Source organism: Lacerta agilis, chromosome 9 (genome assembly GCF_009819535.1).
Source record: "Lacerta agilis isolate rLacAgi1 chromosome 9, rLacAgi1.pri, whole genome shotgun sequence".
NCBI classification, from domain to species: domain Eukaryota; kingdom Metazoa; phylum Chordata; class Lepidosauria; order Squamata; family Lacertidae; genus Lacerta; species Lacerta agilis.
Window position 1 is genome coordinate 11492463 of NC_046320.1, and position 26301 is coordinate 11518763.

General features: G+C 45.7%; 1 protein-coding gene across 3 annotated transcripts; it reads right to left on the reverse strand.

Annotated features, from left to right (window-relative positions):
- Nucleotides 1-1752: 1752 nt before the first annotated feature.
- Nucleotides 1753-25442, reverse strand: PRMT8 (protein arginine methyltransferase 8). Of its 3 annotated transcripts, none has more exons than XM_033160585.1 (10): nt 25154-25440; nt 22178-22345; nt 20380-20535; nt 14329-14392; nt 11745-11887; nt 11290-11377; nt 10650-10738; nt 5375-5525; nt 4802-4923; nt 1753-2153 (listed from the first exon to the last, which is right to left on the reverse strand). In XM_033160585.1, the coding sequence occupies exons 1-10, from the start codon at nt 25226-25228 to the stop codon at nt 2121-2123; spliced, it is 1089 nt and encodes a 362-aa protein (XP_033016476.1). In that variant the 5' UTR covers nt 25229-25440; the 3' UTR covers nt 1753-2120. The 3 variants fall into 3 exon arrangements, with proteins under 3 accessions (XP_033016476.1, XP_033016478.1, XP_033016477.1); XM_033160587.1 differs by lacking the exon at nt 1753-2153 and adding an exon at nt 2422-2664 and having other exon boundaries at nt 10605-10738; nt 25154-25442; XM_033160586.1 differs by lacking the exon at nt 1753-2153 and adding an exon at nt 2422-2664 and having other exon boundaries at nt 25154-25436.
- Between the last annotated feature and the right edge of the window lie 859 nt (nt 25443-26301).

The following is a 26301-nucleotide window of genomic DNA, read 5'->3' on the forward strand; positions in this document are numbered from 1 at the left end:
AGAACCACTTTAGCCAATACCAAAGGTGAAAGGACACTTACACTGACCTGGTTCCTCATTGCAGAGGCCAGCCACCATCTCCAAAGACCCCTTAATGTGAAGGCCCCCTGCCCAAAACACTCATTCACTGCAGGACTGAGGAAAACGGGAAGCGGCAGAGGATGGTCACAGGCACTGGGTGCTCCTGAGGTAGACACAGCATGGCGGCACCCAAATGGTATGGGGGGCAGGTAAAGAGGCCCGATTCTTCCCCTTGCAAGCTCACTTTTAAGTGTTGCTAGCCCAACATGCATGGAGGGGAGACTGATGAGGGAAAGGGGCCCAGGTCCTGTTCTCCCAGGGGGCCAAACATCCGCCAACACCGCAAGGGGTTGGTGTGGACTGGTGCACCCAGCCCTACTTCCAGACGTACATTCTACATCTACTAGCAGGCAAATTCCCCACGGCCTTACTGTGCTATGAAGCTGTGGTGGAGGCCTCATCATTGCCAGGGCTCTGGTCCAAAAAAGCTGGGTCACGTGCCTCCATCTCATCCCTTTCAGCCCGGAAGGCAGGCAGACAGGCATTAAGAGGAGCCACAGAGGCTTCTATGCCCCCAACACATCCAACGGGGTGGGGAGAAGCACCCACCTTGCATTGTCGGACCGCTGGGTCCATCTAGACCCTGTTGTTATACCATCATTATAACAGGGCCCTTGCCCCCAAGGGGCTGACCCTCTAAATTTCAACCACGGGGGCAACCAGAAAGGCCGTGGTGTAACAGGAGGGGGAGGAGGCTAGGAAGGTCCTAACTCGTCCTCAGACCAGCTCTGGTCTCCATGAACAGAGCAGTGTTCCTCCACCTTTACACCTCCTTTACAACAGTAACCATGAGAGATGCCAGGTTGGAGGAGACAAGGGTTGAGGGAGAGGAAATGGGCCTAGAACCATCATCGTCATCACAGCGAACCTGTGTGGCTGAAGTATTAGGAGGCAAATTCCCACTTCTAAATTACAAGGCAGGTCACGCACATCAGCCCCCGTAATAATCCTCACCGAGACGTCCCCACACTCCCTTTACCCTGCACCACAGCCTTGCCTCCCGCAAAATCTTAACACGTGATGAAAAAGCCACACACCAGAAGCACCACCACCCTTCTGTGCAAACTCTGTGCGCACGAGTATATTTTATGTCTTGGAACTGAATGTTTTATGGTTGGCCAGAGCTCAGAGGTACAACACACCTTGCAAATGTCCCAGGTTCAAACCCACAGATCCAGGCGGGGCTAGGAAAGACTCCATGAAGGCAACACTGATGAAGCAAAGGTCTGACAATATGCAACTGGTAGCTTCCTATATGCTTGTGTGGTTGTGTATGAATGCAAGTGTGGGTGCGTGCATGAAGACTGAAGAAGACCAGCTTTCTTTTGCACTGGCCCTGCCCACCTCCGGCACAAGCATCTAAAAGATGAGGTACAATATGACTCTCTCCCCCCCCCCACCCGCACTTCACTGCTGAAAGCTTTTGCCAACCACAGAAAGCTATCTAAATTGAAAGCATGGGGCATTTCAGCAGTGGATCTGCTTATGGGCAGCAGACTGCTATTTGTGGTTAAAGGAAGGTTTCCCATCAGGCAATCCAACCTGCACCAAGGAAAACAGAATTCTGCATTCTATATACCAACCAGGCAAGGGGAAAAATAAAAAAGGAGTTGATGAATAAATAGAAAGCTTTTGTTTATTTATTTTTTATTCTTATGTTTTGTTTTTTTCTTGTTTACAGCAAGAAAGGAACACACCATTTCATAAAGCTCCAAGTCTGTATGTTTCATACTTAAATGCCAGGTGGTGAATTTTGGGACGGTTCCATACAACTCATCACAATGGAAACACAATTCCAACGTCCCTCACTGCCACTGCCGCCGTTGAACCAGGAACCAAAATCGACTTTTACAGACAGAGAAATAGAACAAACACTGTATTCATAAAATAATGGTGCTTATTTGTTTTGAACCAACTCCTAGCTTGTACTAACAAGTTCAAGCATTTTTCAGAAAGTACAGTAAACAGGTAAGAAAGACTGCTCATTCATTAAAAGATTTTGCTCACGTCCATCCTGCTGGTTCCAGCAGAATGTGTGTTCAGGATTGCAATTTCAATGTTTCCTCAGCTAGCTGGAACGGAAACAAAGCCAGTTCAGAGACTAATGTTCTATACTTTATTAATATAACTCTTGTCATCTATGCACAACGATGTCGTACAAGACCTTTTCAGTAAGAAAAAATACATATAGCATGCAAAGCTTGGAAGAATCTTACCATAGTAAGTTATATGCCTAGTGGGCTGTGGGTTCTGCTGGTTTTGACAGAGAGGGTTGTTTACTGTAGTCTAGACAGACTATATCCATATTCATGTTAGAGATATAGACAGAAACATATCCATACATTCATGTTAGAGATCCACGGCCAGCGCTTTGTGCTGTAAGGACTTGTCAGCTTTTCATTTCAGGTAGTCTGAAAATCTGGAAGCGATTGTTCCCAGCTTGAGATGTGCAGACCAGGAATTGCTGCTGCTCTCTTCTTCTCTTGTGAGACAGTTGCTTACTAGCGCATTTTAGGAATTAGATACAGAAATTTCACAGAGCTGCCCTTTGAAATCCAAATCTACAGTGAAATCCAAGTCACGCTGTAATGCAGATTAAGAATAATTTTTTGTGGCATATACATCTTAGCACTTGGAAGGTTCTGCTTCAAAGCTTCCTACTTTCTTAAATTCAGTAGGTGGCATAGCCAAAAAATACAAAGACAAAAACCAAAACCCTAGCCCTTTTTCTGAATACAGGGGATATATCTGGGGGGCTTCGCATGTGACTCAGTTTGTGCTCCCCCACTTCCATCCTTCAAGTACTTAGCAGGAATGATTTATGCAGATTTGTGAAAATATTTACGCCCCCATGATCTATAAATAACATAGCGTGGGAAGGTAACTTAATATGAAAGCAGCTGACCAAATCATACAATGAACAGTACATACTAAGTACACCATCAAACAAATATTATCACAACTAACGTAAGGTACAGGTGTATTGGGGTAGACTAATGTTTCTGTTTTAGAGGTGGTGCAGAATGCTTTCATGGGATTCCTATTAGCTGTCCCTCAAAGCACCTCTGCACCTCTTTTAAAGGCAGAAACAGGATTGCTCATGTTATACTTGCTAGCACTGACTGAGGTCGGTATGTATGAATGGTTCTTGCCTGCTCCCCCTGCCCCCCAACACTCTCTAGAACAACTCCAGACTTCAGCCCCAAATCTTGGGTAAACTCTGTTTGAACCACCCTGTATGCTTATGGGATTAATATGGAAGTTAATCCACTTTCTCTTCTACCAAAGTTAAACAGTTTTCAAAGAAGGAATAAATGTTTATTCTAAATGATAAGACATTTATCCAATCAGATAAATGTGATGACGGTTATCCTATTTGTTGCCCTTTATATAAAATGGCATTTGGTTTGGAGCATCCTTTACTGCAGCTCCTTTGAGAAAATCAGTTTTATTGCTTGGTGTATGTACTCTGTATATTCGGATAGGAAGTTGTATTTGTGAGTCCAATGAAGTTGAGGATATCTCACTGCCCCTTGTTTGAGTCCCCAAGGTATAAATTTTGCATCCATATCCTCTGCCTCCTGTCAAACAGATACGCAGCTGGAACATAAACTACATTGCTAGAAAACAGTGACATTTCTATTACCATCCAGACTGCAAAATGTGTTCTGTCTGCTAGAAAATTAAGAGCACAAATTTATAGGGAGGGTCAGTGTCCCCTTTCTTTCTGTCTTGATTGATGGAATATGCTAAACTGAACTGTATTTTCACATGCATTTTGTCTTGAATCGTGGTGCCCTATGGGTTTGAACAATAAAGTGTTTAATTAAAAAACATAAAATGTATGGGCAAATAAATAAGTCTTAAGCTGGTGCCAAAATGCTAAGGATGTTGATGCTAGTTGTGTCTTTTACAGGAGGGCATCCTGCAGAGCATAAAAGAGCATTGCTACATAATTAGGGCCAGCTCTGCCATTAGGCATACTGAGGCAGCTGCCTTAGGCAGCAGAAGCCCCAAGGCAAGAGCTCTGCAGGCACCCACTGCATCTGCTGCTGGCACAGATGCATGCAAGATTGTGTGCAAGATCTCACCCCCCAAAATTGCGGAAGTGGCAGGGCGGGCAAAGAAGCAGCAACAGGTATGGTGGTGGCAGGAGTGGCAAGGCAGGGAACTGCAAAGTGAAGCTTCATATTTCTGCATTCTGCCATTATGACCTCACATGTATCTGTATTTACATCTGCCAATTCTTTTTCTCCCCCTCTCTTTTACAGTTGGAATGGACCTGAAGGGAGCGGTTGCAGCTGCTGGCAGCACTGGCAGCCATTGCAGGAGGAAGAGATGGCCATGTGATCAGAATTGAAGTAGAGCAATTATTCCCGTACTTCTATGTTCTCTAATGAACTTAATGGGGCCTGCTTTTGGAGAAGGGTTGCACTGTGAAATAATAGCTTTGTAACTGAGTGGTCTTTTGTTTAACCAGAACAACTGACAGATCTTGAGACATGATTGGATGTTGGGGGGGAAATTAGATCCATTTTTAAAATATGGTCTACTAAAGTGTCAAAAGTCAAATCAGACCATCAAAAATGATTGAGTCCTGAGGTAGTTTCAGGTACTTTTCAACAAATGTCCATGAACAAATGTTTCAGAAATACCTGTCCCAGACACCCATAGGTTCCTAAGCTGATCATCTAAATTCAGTTACGTGAGCCCAACTTACCACATTTTTTTCATTTGGCTTTATGGATATACTTCCATAGAGTTCTTCACCCCTTCTTACAGTTAGGTAGTCCTCCAGGTAGAAGACAGTTTGCTTCCAGTGGGTGTAAGGGGCATCTGGTGCTATAAAAGGAGACAGATTATATGTAAGAAATTCCCCACCCATCTAATATTGTTTATATTTACACCAATGAAATGGATGATTTAACAAAGTCATCTGGCATTATTGTCGGGTGATTCCATGGTGAGCAACGTAACATTTGTAAGTTTCTTTACATAATGTTTTCTCTTTTAGCTAATATTATTTAACTCCTATGCTATTAATGTCACTTAATGTTATTAAAATATTTGTTAATTGCCTTGATTTTCCCTACAAAAATAATCAAGAAGCACACCACAATAATGCTTTCCTTTTATTGTGTTTTAAAATATGTTACTAATGTGATCTTTTTCTAAACTCAAGCATTTATCCCTCAAAACCTCACTCAGTGCTATCACGTTTCTGACCCTGATGTCTGTAATCGGAGACAGAACCCACACCTTGAACCAGCGTGAAGCCAAAGAAAGAACTTACCTGTAGAAAACCCTATTTTCTTGTGGCACTTTGTAAATTCTATATTAAAGTAAGTAACCAAGGCGTGAATGTAGTCATTGCGCTGAATTTGGAGGCAAAAGGCAGAGGTAAACACCAGGTCCTCAGTCTTCACTGTATAAATATCCACTTCCTGTATTGTTGGGGGTTGCAGAAGGAGAAGAGAGAAGCCATAGAAAACATCAATATAAAATACCAAGGCTAGGCAGTTTATATCACCTAGGTAAACAAGTCTGCCTGTTTAACTAGAATGATCTCCTGTATCTGGCCTGTTATATCCCTGATGAAGTTGGCCTTGCATTCCTTGCCCAACCCCCTCATGCAAACCCAACCTCTTGCATCTGCCCTGGTCCTTGACTGAAACCTGCCTGGGAATTGGCAACTTCTCTGCCCAAACTAATGTTGCCAAAACTTCCTCTGCCACCCTGAGTTGCTGCAACGGTACCTCGATTATGTCCACTGCTTACAAAAGGCCTATAACTTCCCCCTCCTGGGAACCCTCCAGCAGGGAGTGGTACAACAGGTAATGGTTTGCAAAACCACTGCCTCACTCGCTGCAAAGAAGCTATACATTGCCAAGAGCAGACAGAGGAAAGTGACACCTGTGGCGGAATAATGCCTGCTGCTGATTCAGGTTCATCATGGGTTAACCTCTCACTCCCATGTTAGGTAGGCGTTCCCTGGGAGGCGGAGCTAGTTGACGTTCTAAAAGGAGGGGGAACAACCGTTAAAAGGCAGTTGGGGGTTTGGCAGTTGGGGGTGGAGGATTAGAGAGAGAAAATGCGAGGTTAGGCTTTTGGGGGAATGGGAGGAAAGGTCATTACCATTGCTAAAGGGATGCAGGAAATATAATAACTAAGCTGAATTACATGAGAAGAAGATTTGTACCAGTAATAACCCGAGACATCCATGTTTTCTAGTTACCTAATAAAGGTAACTGTGCTTAAACGTTTGTTGACTCTGGCAGTGTATCAGTACCTTAAGAGGTGTGACTAAGAGGAGAGAACAAAGCTTTCCTGTGGAAGAGGAAACTGTTTGCTTCTTCTCCTGTCATACAGAGGGCTGGACAGTGAAGCCAAGTGTGCCACTTATTTGCCTAAAGGGAAGGCAACTGCAGTAGGTGGGAACCCTGGTAGGGAGATCCCATAGGTGGCAAGAGGTTTTCAACCGTAGAGCCCTGAGGTACCCCAGAGACAACTCCCATATGAAGGATTCATCCTAGTTGGCAGTGAAACCTAGGGAGACTCACTGTTGGGGAAGTATTGAAGGGGAGGGAATAGGATCCCTCACAACACCCACAACGAACACCTTTTAATTTTCAAAAGAACCCTATTAAAATTGTAAACTTATCTAATCATATTGAGGTAGACACTCAAAACTCATTACACACTCTTCAAGGAGCAAGGCTGTCCACATGTTACGAGCAACACATTCCAGGTTAAGTTTTATGCCTCAAGCCACCTTTGCTGCCTGTATTTCCCCACCAGAACTGTTACAAAGCATGTGTCTGAACCCCCCGCATGTGTGTGTGTCCAGCACTCATGTGTATTCACACACACTTCTGAGAAACCCAAAAAAATCTACAGAAAGCGAGTGTGACAATTTTGTCACAGAACCCACACAAATGGCAAGAAACAGAGTGGGGTCTTTGTTGCAGCTGAGAGAACTGAGGGCCTGGCCTTCACCCACAAGGAACTTGCCTACATAGCTATGGGATGAGTTTCATCCCACTGTTCTGGAGGAAGAATATTGAGTAAAGACACAGTATTCCCATATGGCAAAGGGGTGGGGTGGGGGGACAGTTGGAGCAATGACCCATTACAGCAAGTGTTCCTGGGCACCACAGTTCAAGAAGGATACTGACAAGCTGGAACATGTCCAGAGCAGGGCAACCAAAATGGTCAAAGGCCTGGAAACGATGCCTTATAAGGAACGGCTTAGGGAGCTGGGTATGTTTAGCCCGGAGAAGAGAAGGTTAATGGGTGATATGATAGCCATGTTCAAATATAAAAAGGATGTCATATAGAGGAGGGAGAAAGGTTGTTTTCTGCTGCTCCAGAGAAGCGGACACGGAGCAATGGATTCAAACTACAAGAAAGAAGATTCCACCTAAACATTAGGAAGAACTTCCTGACAGTAAGAGCTGTTTGACAGTGGAATTTGCTGCCAAGGAGTGTGGTGGAGTCTCCTTCTTTGGAGGTCTTTAAGCGGAGGCTTGACAGCCATCTGTCAGGAATGCTTTGATGGTGTTTCCTGCTTGGCAGGGGGTTGGACTGGATGGCCCTTGTGGTCTCTTCCAACTCTAGGATTCCATGATTCCTCTCTTCCCATGCTTGTAGGTTGCTGCGCCCTGGCACTCAAGACTTGGTGTAGTGAAGTGAAAGTTGCTATTGGCTCTTTGTGCCTGAGTACTGAGGCAGGGTACATGTTAAATAAAAAGACTTTTGAGTTTTAGCAATGAGAGCAAGTTCTTAGGAGTGACCAAGAGGCAAATTGCTTGCGAAGTCCCCCCTTTTGTGCTCTTGTGTAAACTTCTCTTTCTCCACAGTTCTCCAACTTGGGAGAGTTCCCTCTTTGGAGCTAGACACATGGACAACATCTCTGTGTGCATCATAGTGTGCTGTTTTTGGTTGTTGAGTTACATCACATTCCGACCCCTGCCGTTCCCAAGTGGGTGGGATGACAGAAACAGCACGTTAATGTTTCACCATAACTGTAAAACCCACAAATTTCTCACTGGTACTTTTGCAATGCTATAATTATAAATCTCTACAAAAGAAAAGGAAAAAAAAACATGCTAAAATAATTTACTGTTGGTAACAGACTACAATATATCATCACTTCTCAGTGTCCGGGCAGAACGATGGGCGTGGAGACGCTCCTTCAGGTATACAGGACCAAGGCCATTTAGGGCTTTAAAGGTCAGCACCAACACTTTGAATTGTGCTCGGAAATGTACTGGGAGCCAATGTAGATATCTCAGGACCGGTGTTATATGGTCCCGGCGGCCACTCCTAGTCACCAGTCTAGCTGCCGCTTTCTGGATTAATTGCAGTTTCCAGGGGCTTCCGGCGGCTGACGCCATTATGGGTGGTCGTGGGATGCTTCGGCTGCGAAGCACCCAGTTCATTCCGGGGGTTAGGAGCCCTGCAGCCGCATAGCGGGGCTCCGTTGGGGTGCGGGAAGAGCGTTCCGCACCCTGGGCTCCCCGGCTGTGCCCGTTGTGGCTCCGAACCCTTCCCCCGCACCCCCTGTAAAGGGGGAGTGGGGTGAAGGGACGACGGAGCCGGGCTATAGGGGACATGCCCCAACCGGGATGGAAATGCGGCGGCAAAGCCTGTGATGAGCGTCTAAGTTCTACCTGTCATTAAGGAGCTGATAAGAACCCAGAGGCTGTGAGTAATTGATTGATTCTTTGTTTTCCTGGAACGCTCTGGGGGAAAGAAGAAAGGCAGCCCCCTTCCTCCCTTCGGGCTGGTGAAAGAAATTAACTCTTTAAGTGACTGCTGCCACAACAATCAATAGAAAGTATTTGGAATTTAAAAACTGAGTCTCTTGAGATCTCCCTTCGGGGGTTAACTGGGGAAAAAATATCTCCGCTTGAAGTTTTGGTCTTTATACTCCGGCTTCGGAGAAATGGCGGCGACTTGGTTTGTCGTGGGAAAAATTTGAAACAAAGGAAGGAAGAGACAGGAACTGAAATCTGACACTCACCCTCTCTCTTAAAATGCTGGACTTCGCGCTCACACTGGCATCGAACTCAGATTTAAAGGATGAGGAAAAGCTCACTGTCTTGCAGATGGAATTGCTTAATCGGAAACTACAAGTCTTGAGTGGAATTATTCATAAAAAAGATCTACTTTCCACAGAGGAGGCTTTTCAAAAGTTCTACACAATGGAATCATGCCTTGGCAAAGAGCTGGGAGGGGCGTTTGAAAGATGGTTTGAGATGGCTGGGCAAATCCGGGAAAAGCAACCGGAAATGGGAAAACTTACAATATCCAGACTCCGAGGTGGCAGCTCGGGGGCAAGGGACATGGAATTAGAATTTTTACAAGAAGAAGAAGCAAAAGAAACGGAGGAGCCCAGAATGCAGATGAGAAACGCCCTGAGGCTCGATGCGGGGTTTGCTGTGGATGCTGCCTGGATCTGTGGACACTTGGAGGAAGACAATGGGAGATTTGGCGCTGGAGAAAGACAGAAAAAGACAATGGATAGAGGGGAGTGGGTTGAAGTGTTAAATGTATAATCTAAATGGTCTGCCATGGTATCCGAAGTCGGAGTGTGAAGTCTGTTAATGATAAGTTTATTTTAAATAAGTAAGGAGATATTGAATTTTAAGTTAAAGCAGCATGATAAAGGACAGAAGAAATAAGTTTAGCTATAAGAATATTTGGTTATGATTTAGGGTATAATGCAAAGATTGAGATAAGTATGTTTCTTTTTTTTACGTAAAGTTAAATTTTTTTATAGAGAAAGTTGTTAAGGAAATAGTATATTGAATTAAAACCGAAGGTGAAAAGGCGGGGAAGTCAAACGTCACGATCAGAACTAGAATTTTTTTTTTTTGTAAGGTTATAAATAAGAAGAAGAATCCTGACTTTATGTGTATATGTATTTGTTTTGTATTTGTAGGTTGTGGGGTTGGGTTTGTGTTATATATGAAATGCTAATAAATTCTGTTTAAAAAAAAATAATAATTGCAGTTTCCAGGTCACCTTCAAAGGTAGCCCATGTAGAGCGCATTGCAGTAGTCCAAGCGGGAGATAACTAGAGCATGCACCACTCTGGCGAGACAGTCTGTGGGCATATATAGAAGGATCAGCATTTTGAAGCTGATTAGCAGCACGAAAGGAAGCAGCATCTGGAAGGACAGATCCTGAAGCTGAGGCTCCAATACTTTGGCCACCTCATGAGAAGAGAAGACTCCCTGGAAAGACCCTGATGCTGGGAAAGATGGAGGGCACAAGGAGAAGGGGACGACAGAGGATGATGATGGCTGGGCAGTGTTCTCGAAGCTACTAACATGAGTTTGACCAAACTGCGGGAGGCAGTGGAAGACAGGAGTGCCTGGCGTGCTCTGGTCCATGGGGTCACGAATAGTCGGACACGGACCAAATGACCTAAATGACTAAACAGCAACAACAAAGCAGCGTGAAAAGTCAGAGCGAAAGGACAAAGACAGAAGTACTGGATCCCTGAAGATTTTTACTTTTAGAAATGTCAAACCTTTATTAAAACAGGCATTAGTCACCACCTGCTTTGGGTCTACAATGTCCACCAAGGGTTCCTTCATGGCAACATCCCTGATACAGGTCATATCAAAGCCATATACATTCTCCCACCCTGTCAAAACAAATGGAGAGGGTCAAATGTCAGCACAAATAAAAGGGAAACATTTGCAATTTGTGCAAGTTTAGCCTAGGGAAGAGAAGATTAAGGGATAATTGCTGCTTTCAAATATCTAAAGGGCTGTCACACAGTAGATGAAGCAGATGTTTTCTTTTGCTTCAGGACAGCAGGACTAAAGGTTGGAAGTTTCTAAGAAGCAGATTTTGGTTAAACATTAGGAGAAATGGAATAGCAAAGCTTTTTGACAATGGAAGTCAAAAGCAGAATTTTGGGTCTGGAGACCTCAGGAACCTGCAGTGGCAAGGCACTTTGAGGGCAAAGTTGCTCACATCCAGACAGACTGTGATGCAAGTCTCTTGAAGTTGTTCGGCCTACCATAGGGATGCTTGGCCCTTGTCCAATTGTGTGTGTTAGGCCTTGACCTCCTTGGACTTGCATACAGGCTGCACTTGATGGAGGAATACAATAATCCTCTCCACAGCAATATCAGCTAGCAAACGGCTTGAATGAAATGCACAGAAGAATTTTAATATCTACATACTTACAGTGGATTTTGAAGTCTTTGTACTGCCTATCTTCAATTGCTAGCACATACAATGCAGCCCGGTCTGGAAACATAAGTCCCCCAGGTTTCTGTTGATGAATTATGGGGAAATAGATCTAGTCACTTGACAAAGACATCGTATTTTCGAACTGCTCCTACCAAAACACCCACCTTTGCTTTCTTTGAAATCCTTCATGTCACTAAGTCACGAGGTTGTTACATGACATTGCTTCTAGAGAACTGCATGCAGGGTGTCACTTCAAAATGAAGCTTTGATTCTAAAAAATCAAACAGATCTATTCCTCTGTTTATTTCACCCTCTCTGCAGATCTTTTAGAGAGTCTCAAAATGACTCCCATTCCAACAAGCTAACTTGGGGTATTGATGGGGGGGGGGGACAATGGCTGGCAAATGGCCATTCATTCCAGCAACAAGTGTGATATACAAAGCACCTACCAGCCACTTGTCTCTAGCGAAGATGACAGTGTTAAGCATGGACTCATAGAAAAGTGAGTAGCCCATCCATTCACTGACGATGATGTCTACTTTGTCCACAGGCAATTCAACTTCTTCTACTTTACCCTTAAATATTGTGATTACTGTAAGAAGCAAAAAAGAACAGATTTCATATACCGTACTCAGGAAAGTCTTGGTGAAACACAGTATTCTGTCTCTTCTAATTTCATTTACATATTAAAATTTAATCTTAGTAAAAATAAACCCATTCCCTGCAAACAGCAACAGGATGTAGGATCCCACATATTTGGCAGGGATGAATGGAAACTTCTTTATTTCTACCTTACCCAAAAGTGAAAGTGTTTTATGTTTGGAACACTACTTATAACTGGAGACAAGGGGTAAGATTTTACAAATTGCTAGTTCACATATTATTTCATTTATTCATTTAGAACTTAGTACCATTGTTCATTAACCCCACTTTATAGATTACAGAGACCTGGCTTATTTTTATTTTTAGATAGGCAACTATGTGCACATGCAAATCTGCAAACATCTATTTCCTTTATGTATATATATAATTTTTTAATGTCTGCTATTTCACAGGATGATATACTGTACATTGTTTCCTGATACTGGACTATTGTTCATCGGACTTTATTCAAAGCACTGGTTGACAGATTGTCTTGTCAAGGGTTTTGAGTTTCAGAAAAACATGTAAGGAGGAGAGATTATGAGTGAGCATGTCAGCTCCTTCCTCATCACCCATCACAAGTTCCATGGCAACTGGGAAGTCTCCTGTAACTGTGAAGGCTTCTGCATGTTTCGGAGCCCTTTTTTGGGTTTAAAGTGTGTGGGAGATAATTATTAACTAATTTGTGTTTACTTTTTGTGTGTCTCTGTGTGTATTTTTTAAATTATTTTTTTGTCCAGGATCTCATATAATTGTAGAGTTGGAGGGGACCCTGACAGTCAGCTAGTCCAACCCCCTGGAAGGGCCTGAGTTTTTTCTCATACAGTTCTGGATCGTAAGCTTATTGTTCTATATTTTGATAGGTATGAGACATCTTCTCAGATATCTTGCACTGTTTGATAAAGGTGAATTTCTTATTATGCATAAACTAAGACTATTCTGTCTTTTAAAAGACCAGGCTCACATAAGGGAAAAATGGAAAACATTAAAATATGGTGAGTTAAGGATTTTAAGTATTTGGGAATTGGTTTAGCTAGAAACAAAAAGGGGTGCCCTTTACTACAAATCTATCCATTTTCATCCAAAATAAAATGAAAAAGGTTTCCTTTTTCTAAACAAATCCAGCTTTCTAGCCTCCAATCCGTCAGGAGGGAAAACGTCATGGCAATTTTTTCCTTCTCCATAATGGTGAATGGTAGAACTTACTTTCCAGCAAAACAGCTTTAGACGCAAAACACAACTTGAACTCAGTAGAGGAACTCGGAGCAGGTTGTGCTGCTTTCCAAAGTGACAGATAAGATATGAGATGAGTCCTGTGGACAACGACTACTCCTAAGATCTGGAAAGTGCCCGAGGTTTACTTTTTATCGAAAAAAGTTATATCAGTTTATTTGGTAATTTATGATCTGGTATTCATGAAAATCACACCCAGGTCTTGGTAAAACATTAAAATATATAAAATGTAATAAAATACATAATAAATAATCTGGAAAATCCAAACATGATAAATTTATTTATTTATTAAATTTATTAAATATCTATACCGACCTTCATTTGAGGATCACAGGGTGGTGTGTGTATATAATGTAGTAGCAAACAAAAACGATGCCCCCCCCCATTAAAAAGGCTATATATTGTTAAATTAGCCAAAGGCCTGGGAGATCAAAGGTAAGTTCCAGGCCGCCCCACACTGCTGACTGCAGCCTTGGTTTTATACCTGCCAATGCACGAACAGACGTTACTTTAGAGAAAGGGAGGTTAGATGAGTATTGCCAGCGGCCTCTAACCTTCAGCTGTTTCTAACAACCCACTGCAGCTGCTGTCCTACTCTCAACAGAAATCGGACATGGAGGATGGGCAACTCAAGACCCAGACCAAGCAGTTAGTGCAATTTCACCCGTGTTTCCATATTTCACCAACATCACACACCTGTGAAACACCTGGTGCTGTCAGAGGATGTGACCTTAAGCCCACGGCTGCAAATGAAGAACTAGGAACATACTTAGGGCACACTCCCAATTCTTCCTTTTGAATTTAGTGGTATGTTTTTACTTGTCCTTCTGTGCATGATGCTCACACCTGATGACAGGTGGGCATGGTTTGGAGTCTGCTGGACTAATAAGCCAGAGATTCCCAACCATGGGACTAGATGAATTATTGGTCTGTTCCAACAGGACTCTACTTTTTTCTTAGATGTTTTCATGTGTGTGAATACTCTAGTTGTTTTTAGTGAATATTTATAGAAGGACTGTAATATAGAGAGGGTGTGTGTGTGTGTGTGTGTGTTTTAAAAAAATTAATCACAATAAATCCATAAACCAAAATGCAAACATGGGTATGTAAATACATCAGAAACACTAGGCACAACTAATTTCCTTAAATATGTCTTACTGTGGTCCAAGTGATTTGCCTTGACAATTTTTTCTGAGTAGTCAGATATACTGGAACATTCAATCTAAAGGATGCAGGAGAGAAGGAGAAAGTGCTTTGCATTAAGTATTGCAGAACCAATGAGAGGCATTTTATTTGAATCATGCCAGAAACTGTATGGAGAGGAAAAAAACATAGAATATGAAAACATATAACTAAAAGAAGAGGGAATTACAAATTTAAGCTTTTAGTGTATATATGCTCATTGAGGCATAGTCTCCATTTTCTTTCTGTGGACATTCCCATCACATGTGTTGATATGTACTATAATTTGGTATCCTCTCCAACACGATGAGAAGCTATTGGACTTTACATAAGAAACACCACCCATGCACAAATTTAGTGAACATTTCCTAGTAGTTGCTGACAGAGATGTATACGGTGCTTTCGTTCACAGATAGTTGCACTTATCCTTATCAATATTTATATCCCAATTCAGTTCCCACCAGTTTTTAAGATTTTGTTGAAGGCAAAATTGGTTCTCAATCAAGGTTTGTATAGAAGGGCAATTAATCCCTTAGTCATTATGCTTCCTCTTATCTTTTCAAATTCTGTTAGTTTCCCCATAGCTTCCTTTTCAATTTGTATATGTGTAAGAAACTGATATCCTAACAACCATAAATTTGATTATTTTCTAAACTTAATCTCTGCTGCTGTAAAGAGGTTGTCCCTTGCTATAAAAAGACCTTTCAAATAATATAACTGGCGTTCTTCCATACATTCACATTTTATGATCTATTTTTATTTTGAGATAAAGGAAGATGCTGTACTGTAGGCCTACTTACTGTATAGTGACAGTGACAGTCCTAGGACAAAAACCTTGGCCCATTTTTCATTAATGCTAATACTCCTGTAGGAACACCATCCAGTTTCTATATCTTTCAGTGTTGACAACTGCGTTCTCTTACTGGATGACCTCAATTCCATATAGTTAAGTCAGATTGCTTCATAATAGCTACTTAGCTACTTAAGTTTGGAATACCCCAACTGCCGACCAATGGGTGGAGATACAATAAAGATTTTTCCCCCTTTTAAATGTGTTGGTCCAACTGAATAGAAACTTAGTAAGTTTTTTCTGCTCTTTGTTCAGATTTGTATTCAACCTTGCAGCGTTTGAAAGAAAAAGAGCAATTAAGGTGCAATCGTAATTTTAGATGTGGCCAGTCTGTCTGTAATGGAGAGTGTCAATTTATTCCAATGTATTATATCTGTACATGTGTTTTTTTGAAACAGTGCTATAATTATACTAACATTCAAATTATAGGTCATTTGTATCCCTGGCTATCTAAAAAATTTCCTCGCTATTGAACTCTTCAACATTGTTGTAAGCGTCTGTTGTATATGGAGTGGTGTATGAAAAGACATTACCTCTGATTTTTGAAAATTAACTTGCAATCCGGAGACCCTGGAGAACTGCTCCAATTCCGTACATAATATGTTGCCTGCTGTAATAGGGTCAGAGGTGCATAAAATTATATTATGTGCATAGAGGCCTAAATTTTGTTCTTTTCCATTTATAACCACTTCCATTTATAACCACTCCTGTACCAGAGAGGCCATTGTATAATTTAATTGCTAATGGTTCTAAAATTAAGACAAATTACGGGGGCAACAGAGAGCAGTCTGTTTCATTCCACAACTAAGAACACATTTTGGAGAATCTGAATTATTGATTCTAATTGCAGCCTGTCTTCTATCATATATGCCTTCCAGAAGTTTTTACAATTTTTTTACAAATCCAATTTTTTAAACTACTTCCATTAGATACAGTGGTACCTCGGGTTACGGATGCTTCAGGTTACAGACTCTGCTAACCCAGAAATAATACCTCGGGTTAAGAACTTTGCTTCAGGATGAGAACAGAAATCGCGTGGCGGCAGCGGGAGACCCCATTAGCTAAACTGGTACCTCAGGTTAAGAACAGTTTCAGGTTAAGAACGGACCTCCGGAACGAATTAAGTTCTTAACCTGAGGTACCACTGTAATTTGGATCTACACATTTAAATGCTTTAAAAAATATCAAATGAGACACTTGCTAAAGGCAGGGGCGTCGCTGGGGAGGGGCGGTGGGGGCGGTACGGCCCCAGTGACAGGGTGAGCAGCGGCGGGGGGGGGGGGGTGACAAGCGGCGGCCCCTCCCGCCACTCCCACGCGCCACCGCTCCCTCCGTCACCCCAGGAGCAGCAGCACACGGATGGGGTGCTTCCGCCGCTTTTTTTCGGCGGGGGGGGGGCCGACCAGCGAGGGGGGTTGTCACGCTTGTCACCCCCTCCTCGCTGGTCACCACCCCCCGCCGAAAAAACCGCGGGGGGGCGGGGAAAGCCTGGAAAGGAAGCAGAGCAGGCGCGTTTAAGCACCGCTCTGCTTTTCCCCTTTCCGCCGCTTTTTTTCGGCGGGGGGGGGGCCGACCAGCGAGGTGGGGGTTGCGCTTGTCACCCCCTCCTCGCTGGTCACCACCCCCCGCCGAAAAAACCGCGGGGGGGGGCGGGGAAAGCCTGGAAAGGAAGCAGAGCAGGCGCGTTTAAGTGCCGCTCTGCTTCTTTTTCCCCTTTCCGCCGCTTTTTTTTCGGCGGGGGGGGGCGACCAGCGGGGGGGGTGACGCTTGTCACCCCCTCCTCGCTGGTCACCACCCCCCGCCGAAAAAACCGCGGGGGGGGGGCGGGGAAAGCCTGGAAAGGAAGCAGAGCAGGCGCGTTTAAGCGCCGCTCTGCTTCTTTTTCCCCTTCCCGCCGCTTTTTTCGGCGGGGGGGGGTGTCACGCTTGTCACCCCCTCCTCGCTTGTCACCACCCCCCCGCCGAAAAAAAGCCTCGGAAAGGGGGAAATCCCCCCTTTCTGTATACACGTGCGTTGTGACGTCATGATGACGTCACGGCGCGTGCGTCGTGCCCCTCCCCCAGGGGGGTGCCTCTGCGCTGCCGCCGCCCCCAGCAGCGCAGAGGCTAGCGACGCCACTGGCTAAAGGCGCTGATATTCCCTTTCTCTACTAAAATGAAGAATGTTTAATCAATTTCTTATTGGATCAGTAATTATTGAACCTGGAACAGAACCAGATTGGTCAAAGTGTACAGCCAGTGATCGTTTTAGGTGTGTCCAGTACATGTGCAACCCTGCACGCATGCATCATACCAACCCTGGAAGTGAGTGACCCAAAAAGTCAAAAAGGGGGTAGAACGGGGACAGCTTACACAGGCCCCACCAACGAGTGTGGGAGTCTGGAACGTAACCCCTCACAAATCAGTCGCTGCCTTTATATGAAGGTAAAGATTAGGTCCAGTCATGGACGACTCTGGGGTTGCAATGCTCATCTCGCTTTATTGGCCGAGGGAGCCGGCGTACAGCTTCCGGGTCATGTGGCCAGCATGATTAAGCCGCTTCTAGCGAACCAGAGCAGCGCATGGAAATGCCGTTTACCTTCCCGCCGGAGCGGTACCTATTTATCTACTTGCACTTTGACATGCTTTCGAACTGCTAGGTTGGAAGGAGCAGAGACCGAGCAACAGGAGCTCACTCCATCGCAGGGATTCGAACCACCGACCTTCTGACATTTTTTTTATTCAAAAGTTTTATGATGAAATGGTATTTTAATACGTGTTAAAATGTTTGTAAGAAAAATATATAATTTAATTAAATTTAACCCCCCCCCCCCACTTGTCCGCTATTTTTTGGAAGCAGACCTGGCAACCCTATTTCCGACCCCAAGGTTGTAATTCATGGGCAGTCATTTAATTTTACCCTGATTCTAATTTTTAAACTGTTTTTAAATCAATTGTTTGATTGTGTTTTAATGTATTTGACATTTGATGTTAGCTGCCTTGAGCCGGGTCTTGACCAGGGAGGGCGGGGTATAAATAAAAATTTACTTACTACTTACTTACTGTCATATTATTGATTGATTGATTGATTATTATTATTGATACTATTACTATATACCGCTATAATTAATTATTTTATTATGTATACCTGACCCATCTGGCTGGGTTGAGCCACCACTCTGGGTGGCCTTCCAACACGCTAATATACTATTACTATTACTGTATTTTCATAACATAGATAATAATTGTATATTTATCCCTTTTTGTTCATTTTTTTATTACGTGAACTTCTTTTAAATTAGTACTTTGGCAGTGTATGTTAGTGACAGGAGGAAATACAAAATGCTTTGTATTTTGATATTACCTGGATGTTGTTTTAAGCTGCTTCCGGCACAGCTTAGTCTGGAAGAGAGGCAAATAAATAAAGCGCAAAGTGGGGGGGGGGGGGCAGAGTGACTGGTTGCCAGAAAGTTCCTCTGAGGGGTTAGAACCCTCCCCAAGAAAGCACTCTAGACATAGCTGTCAAGTCTCCCTTTTTTTGCGGGAAACCCCCTTATTCCAAGCCATTTCCCGCTGCCATCCCTTATTGTTGATATCCCTTAAATTTCCCTTATTTCCGGGAAGGAGAGTTGGAGTTCGGGGACTCCTTGGGTCCCTGCCTTTCTCAGCCCTGCCTGCCTGCCTGCCTACCTCACAGGACTGTTGTGGGGATTAAATGAGGACTAGGACCAGGGAGCTCCTTGGAGAAAAAGGTGGAATATAAATACCTAATAACAAACAGACAGACAGATATATAAAGAAGAAGAAGATAAAATAGACGAATGTTTCTCGGCAACAGGTGCTCAGATTAAGCATTGCTGCCCCTAACTGGAGGCAGGGCAGAGCCAACCTGGGCAGAAGCCATCAGTGGTCCTCCCCTCCTGCATGAATTTGCCTAATCCTTTTCTAAAACCATCCAAGTTGGTGGCCATCGCTGCTCCCTGTGGCAGGGAGTTCCAGAGGTTAACCGTGTGCTGTGTGAATAAGTGCTTTCTTTTCTCTGCCCTGATTTCTCTTTCCTGGGAGCTCTTTCCTGGTGTAAATTAATTTGTAGCCTGGGGGGATTACCGCGGCGTGGACTGTCCCTGAGAACCGCAGACTGTCCCCGGGACGGGTGAGGGTGCTGATCCCTTATTTTCAAATCCGAAACTTGACAGCTATGACTCTAGAGTTACTGACACCCTTTCCCACAGTGAAATATTTTTTCTGATCTCACTGAAACCCACCCCCTTCCAGCCTAGGTGGCAGATCTAATTCTCATCAATTTTCAGAAAATATTTCAAAGGAATCTCAACCAGGAAGTGCAGAGCCGCAATCTCAATATGCAGCTGCCATGTTAGAAATTACTCAGTCACATTTTTTTGGGGGGGGGGGGGGGAGGGGGGAACCTATTCAACTTGAGTCACCTTGTTTACCACCACCACTAAACAGATGTCTGACTCCAACCTCACAGATATTAGGACACATGATCTGGCTGAAAAGAGCCAAAGGGGTTATCTGTAGGTACAATCCTATGCACATTTCCTTGTCAGTAGGCCCTGTTGCAAATTGGGGGACTTGGAGAAAACACACAAAAGATTGCACCAAGTGACATGTAGCAAGAAAAGAAATGGATGAGAATGACACCAAGAAGGAAAGAATATCTAGCGCAGATCCTTTCTAAGTAGGGTTGCCAACTTGGCTGGGGGTGGGGAACTGACCTAGCTGGTTTTTTTGGCCAATTGCTAGAATTTTTAATGTAAAAGCCAGACATTTTGATTGATTGCCAGAACATTTTGAGCAAAGCTGGCGGCACCAGCAGCATTTTCACTTAATGTGTCTGCTTCAACGGCGCATTCACACATGTACACCAGGAAACCAGGTGGTTGCACATGCTAAATAGATTTCGGCATGTGTGATTTGTGCGATTCCAATGTTCCTAAAGTTCTCTTAAGCTGAAGGAAACCAAAAGAAGACAATAAGAAAAAGTGGTGATAGAGTCTCAGAGATTATTCTCACATCAGCATCTCTGCCTGGCTCCATATCCTGACTAGTCAAGAGTCCATTGAACTTCACTGCGGGCATCTAAATTTTTTAAATCAAAAGTTGGCAACGCTGCTACAAAGTTGCAAAAATATACATGCAAATATGACAGGATTTTTCAGAAAACGCTCTTCTTACCCCATAAACTTTCTTGGCTCCTGCCTTTGCTGCAAACATTGAAAGGATCCCTGTGCCACTTCCAACATCCAACACAATCTTATCCTTAAAAACATGTTTATTGTGATACATGGAGTTCCTGTACGTTAATGTGCGCACCTCATCCTTCAACATCTCCTGTGTTAGAAAAAGGCACCATATGTTTGCTTGAAAATACATGATTTACTTGTGTTCCATTTTTTTAAAATCATCATATGTTTTAGCTACCAAAAATGTTCTCAAATTTGGGGAGAAAACACTTGGAACTTTTCACAGATTTGTGGATTTCGCAGCTGTATCTTGGAGGTCGTTTAGTCCATCCTTTGCTCATGTTCCACAGTAACATGAACAACATCAGTAAAGTCGCTGTTCAGTTATCTGCACTATCTTTGATTTGATGTAACATGGAATTAGACAAGTGGAAGTTTCTGAGCAAAGTTTTGCAGCCATTTTAGCTATATACAGTATTTTTCGCTCCATAGGGTGCACCGGACCATAGGGCGCACCTCGTTTTTAGAGGAGGAAACCCAGGGGAAAAAATCTGGTTTTCCTCTTCTAAAAGCCCTGTTTTTTTGAGGATCAGCAAAAAGTTTAGCAACTTTTTTTGCAAAGGGAAAAACCCTGTTTTTATGAGGATCAGCTAAAAGTTTTGCAGCTTTTTTGCAAAGGGGGAAAAAGCAAAGCTCCTTTTGCAAAGGGGGAAAAGCAAAAAGGAAAAGCCCTGTTTCTATGGGGTTCAACTCACATTTCTGCAGCTTCTAAAGGAAAGGGAGCCTTTTCTACAGTTTCCAGACAGATAATCTAATCAGCCAGTCACATGTCGCTGGGGAAACAAACAACCTCCCTCTGCAGCACATTCAACAATGGAGGCCTGGGCAAGGGGGCGGGGCTGAAAGGGAGCCGGGACTCTTATCTCTCTCCCGATCTCTTGCTACTCAGCTGCTGAGCGGGGTCCTTTCAACACCCCCTTTTCTCTTTGTAAAATAAAAAAGCATGATCCTCTTTTGGCCCCTGGGCAATTCAGCTCCAGGGACCACCATTCGCTCCATAAGATGCACAGATATTTCCCCTTACTTTTTAGGAGGAAAAAAGTGCGTCTTATGGAGCAAAAAATAGGTAGTTAAAGCAGCTAACAGTGTTGCTGTAGACAGTTCAGTTGGTTAGAGGGCAGAGCTGATGGCTAATACGTTTTTAAGATAAGGCACGGTGAGTTCCACCTGCTCAACTACTTCCCTGCGTCTGAGGACCTGCTTCAAATGTGTGTCACATTTTAAACTGGCTATTGGTGATGGTGAGTTGGTGGCCTGCAGGCTACATCTCATGGTCAGCTGGTGGCCTGCAGGCTACATCTCTCAGCCACTACATCAAAGGTAATGCTGACTGAAATCTCCACCAAATTTTAATCCAAGTGTTGTTTGATTTAATCAAAGTATTATACACATATAAAAATTCATGTTTGAGGGACTGAGGTACAACTAGACCTTGGGAATTCCATTTTTAATATAAGTCCTTCTTGATTTTGATCACCGTAATATTTACTACATATAAGTGGCATGGCTCACCCCCCCCTCCAGCAGCCTGGGAGCATGGGTCAGTGGCGCACAGCCTGCCTGCTGCTCCCAAGCCTCCCCCGGTGCCGGCTGGGGGGGGAGTGCCAGGAGACAGTAGTGCCAGGAGGTCGGCCACAGCCGTAAATAAGCCTTGAATTTTAAAAGTGCGGCTCATTTGCGGGTGCGTCTTATATTCGAGCCAATACGGTACTGTTTTTTAAAGGGATTACCTCATGAATCCCAAAGTGGGCATATGAATCAAAGTAATAATCCCTTGATGTCATCTCTTCTGGATTCAGGAGTTTTGCTATTTTTCCTCTGCCTGGAACAGGAATGGTGGATTGGACAGGCTTTGGAACAGCTGGAGGCTGAATGGGCTGGGAAGAGCCACTGCCAACCTAGAGAAACATAAGAATTATGGAAATTTTCACTCTGTCGTGAGAGAACAGCAGAGATTTAAAATCACAAAATACGCAGCAAAGTATGGAAATATTGGCTGTAAAACACCCACGAGTCCTAGCCACTCCTCTGCACACGCAGCAGAAGAGAAAACACATCTTTATCTGGAATAGATCTAATTTAGATCTAGTATATTCCTCAAAATTTCAGTGGATGAGAGCCCTCGCCTGTATAGGCCATTTTTAATGTGTTGGGAGAATTCTACATTCATCTGCAGGTGGCCTCAGTGCTCTGGCTCAGGACTTAAATGGCCTCCACGAGAACCACGGATCTGTCCCAATATGGCAGAACATGACCTGATTTTTGCAACAAAGCTGATTTGAGCACACGGTCATGGACAAATGATTCCCTGGTGAGGTCTGGGCTAGATGTGCCTCTCTGCAGGAGACCCACTGAAGAAGAAGAAGAAGAAGAAGAAGAAGAAGAAGAAGAAGAAGAAGAAGAAGAAGAAGAAGAAGAGTTTGGATTTGATATCCCGCTTTTCACTACCCGAAGGAGTCTCAAAGTGGCTAACATTCTCCTTTCCCTTCCTCCCCCACAACAAACACTCTGTGAGGTGAGTGGGGCTGAGAGACTTCAGAGAAGTGTGACTAGCCCAAGGTCACCCAGCAGCTGCATGTGGAGGAGCGGAGACGCGAACCTGGTTCACCAGATTACGAGTCTACCGCTCTTAACCACTACACCACACTGGCTCACTGAGATAGTCTGCCCTGGAGAATTACAGAATCAGATTGTTTCCTGAATGCTCTGCAGAATTTTCTAGCTGATACGGCTGGCACTCCTGTTGAGGCTGTTCTCTTACTGTGGGAATCGTGAGATGTGTAGGCCTTCAATGGAATTGTTCCTGAGTATCTTTGCCAACACCATGAAGTACTCGGAGACATGTATGTGACTATGGAAATGCAGGTGGTACAAAGCTGAGTCTGACTGAAAATTGGTAACAGTGTATTATTGTGGAAGCAATGATAAAGGAAACTTATTTCTCTACCACCTGCATCCTCTACCAATTATTTCATGTAGTCGATGGTTTTTTGTCATCTGGCCAGCAGAGCAGTTATTGTTCCCCATGCTACTTATATGAAGCCATTTTGAGATGATGCCAAATCAGGAAATTTGGACTGAGGTCGCACACAGACCAGTGCCTGGATGTGAATCCAGGCAGGAGGGTGGCTTCATGGGGGGTCCAAGAGGTGCAAAGGACACCTTCCCTGGATTAAGGCTGCACTTCTCTTGAAGGAGCAGGTCAGTCTAAAAAGATCAAACATCAATGATACCCATCTGCTCTTGTTAATAGTTAGTAATCACTTTCAAAATTGTCCTCAGCCATTGGTTATCAGCTATTCAAGAAATCAACAGTAAAGCGAGATGAGCGCTGCAACCCCAGAGTTGGACACAACTGGACCTAGTGGTCAGGGGTCCCTTTACCTCTTTAAGGAGGGCAAACTCATTGCTTTCTATTTCCAAGCTGAAAAATTTCTAGGTGCCTTCACAGCCGAGCCGTAACTCAGGGTGAGGAGGAGGAGGAGGATGGGAGAACATAACGTTGTTCAAATAATTAAAGTTTAAGGTCTCAGCTAATATGCTCCCCTAAAAAAAATCTAACCAGCCAGGCACTCTGCTTGTGACCTTCACTCGAACCCCAATTTGCACGCTACGCGGCGCGCTGCTCCTCCGGCACTTTGCAGATGCTCCGCCCGCCTGGTGCTGTTTTTAGAATCGTCTCCCTCACAAAGTGTTTGCAGGAGCTTCCATGCATGCAGCACCTGCCAAGGCTCCTGTTTCGATTTTTTTTTTTTTTTGCTTCAAATTCAATCATTCTCCTTTGAGATCATTGCGTTCAGCCGCATTTAGAAACCTTTCTTGCACGTAGGCGAAGAGTTATGGAGCTCAGATTGGAGGCAGATTGCGTTGCGGGGAGAATTAAATATTTCCAGGACACCCTCCTCCCTCCTTCCCACCCCAAGAGCCAAGACCCGGGCAATGTAGGTCAGCGTCCTGCGAGCGAGAGCCTTTGCAAACGGACGGCCAAGCAGCGCCGCCGCTTCCTGCGCCCAGTCGAAAGTCTTCGGGAAGGAGAGCGCGGCGCACAACCTGCAGACGGAAAGGGACGTGGGCTCCTCGGGCGCCCGCCTGCGCGCAGCCCAGAGTCCCGGCCGGGAAAGGCCCTCCCTGCCCCAAGTAGTTCCCGGCTCCGCGGCGAGGCTGCTTCGCCACGTGGAGCCCACCGAGCCGAAACGATCGCGCCCCCCGCCGCTCGCTCCCTCTGCAGCGCCCGGACCAGCTTCGCCGGGCACTGCGGGCTGAATCCTGCCCTCGCTGCTCCGCTCCAGGCAGCCGCGCTGCCGGAGGCGCTTGAGAGCTGCCCGAGGTGCGCCGCCTGTCCCGCCCGGGAAGGAGCCGATCTGCGGCAGCCGGAGAGGAGGGAACCCCGGCCGGGCTCGGAGAAGGTGGTCCTGCCGGCCGGGAGACCCTACCACTCCGCGGCAAACCCAACCACAAGACGCCGCGGAGCCCCGCGCGCCCCCGGGCAGGGAGAACTAAGCCCCGGCGGACATCTCGGCGAGGGGCCGGGGAAGACGAGGTGTCCGTCTCCGCGGCGCTGCCCTTTCTTCGCCGGCCGGGGAGCCGAGGCGCCGGCGAGGGATCTCCGCCAGCCCGAGGGCGCTGGCGACGCCCGGCTCTTGGGCGCGCTCAGGTGGGCGCTTGCCAACGGGGCTGGGGGGGGGTGGCGTCGCCCGCTTTCTCACCTCGGTGTTCTCCGCCGCGCTTTCCGCCATTTTCCTCCTGAGGAGCAGGCAGCGGGAAGAGTGTTTCGTGCCCATAGGAGCCGGCCGAGGGGTCCGGGGGTGGCAGCTGGCTCGCTTCCTCAGCCCTCCGCAAGGTTGGCGCGCTCCGCGGAGCGAGAGGGCGCCGGCGGTCCGTCTGCTCGTGCCTTTCGGCTGGCCCGCCAAAGCTCCGGCGCCCGTCGGCTCCGCATCCAGGCTCCCCGGGCTCCCTCTCCAGCCCGGCCGACTTTGCTTGCCTCGAACTGCCGCCGCCGCCGCCGCCGCCCGGGGCGAGCAACAGGCGCTTCAGCCGTCTCCGGAGGCCCCTCGGCCGCGGCGCCCTCTGGCTCCGCCGAAGAAGAGCGAAGACCCGACGCCGCGGAACTTGGACGGACATGGATCAGCTGCCCCGTCTCGGGATCCGGAGGCGACGGGGAGCGCGAGGGGGGCCGGCGGTCGGCATGGCCCGCTCCTGCTCTCGAAGGCGCCCTCCCGGCAACGCGCCCGCCGTCCGCGCCGGACCTCGGCGGCGCCCTCGATGCGGCTCCGCTCGGAACTCGCTCTCGGTCCGCTCGCCAGTCGAGCCTCTCCGGAGAAGATTTTTGTGGGTCAGCCCATTAACTCCTCTCACTCCGGCTCCTCAGAAGGGACCTCACGTCTTGCTTGCGCTGTGAGTCTCTATGGCAACTCCCGGGCTTCCCCGCTGGGCTCTTTTGCTGGAGCTGCGCTGCAGAGTACCCGGCTCCGACCCGAGCAGCAAGCCGGGCCCGCCGGCAGAGAAGGGACGGCGCCCCTCCGCTTCCCGGAATCCCCCTCCCCCGTTTCCCGCTTCCTTCCTGAAGAGCCCCAGCTTCCCAAGGACGTGTCTATGAGCCCCATAGAAGCCAACGCGCCTTTCTGCCTTGGAAATGGTGTGGTGCTGCCGCCGGGGCTACATTACCTTGCGTTGCACTTGTTGAAGCATCTCGGGCTGAGAGGGGAAGATAAAAATAGAAAACAATAGAGCCGCCCCCGCCCCCCCCCCCCGCCTTTGGAAGTGAAAGCACCTGACACTCCAGTTCTGCTCTGTCCTCAAAAGACCTCTTTGGCAGGCAGTGCAGCAGAAGCGCAGGCTCCCGTTGGGTGAGGAC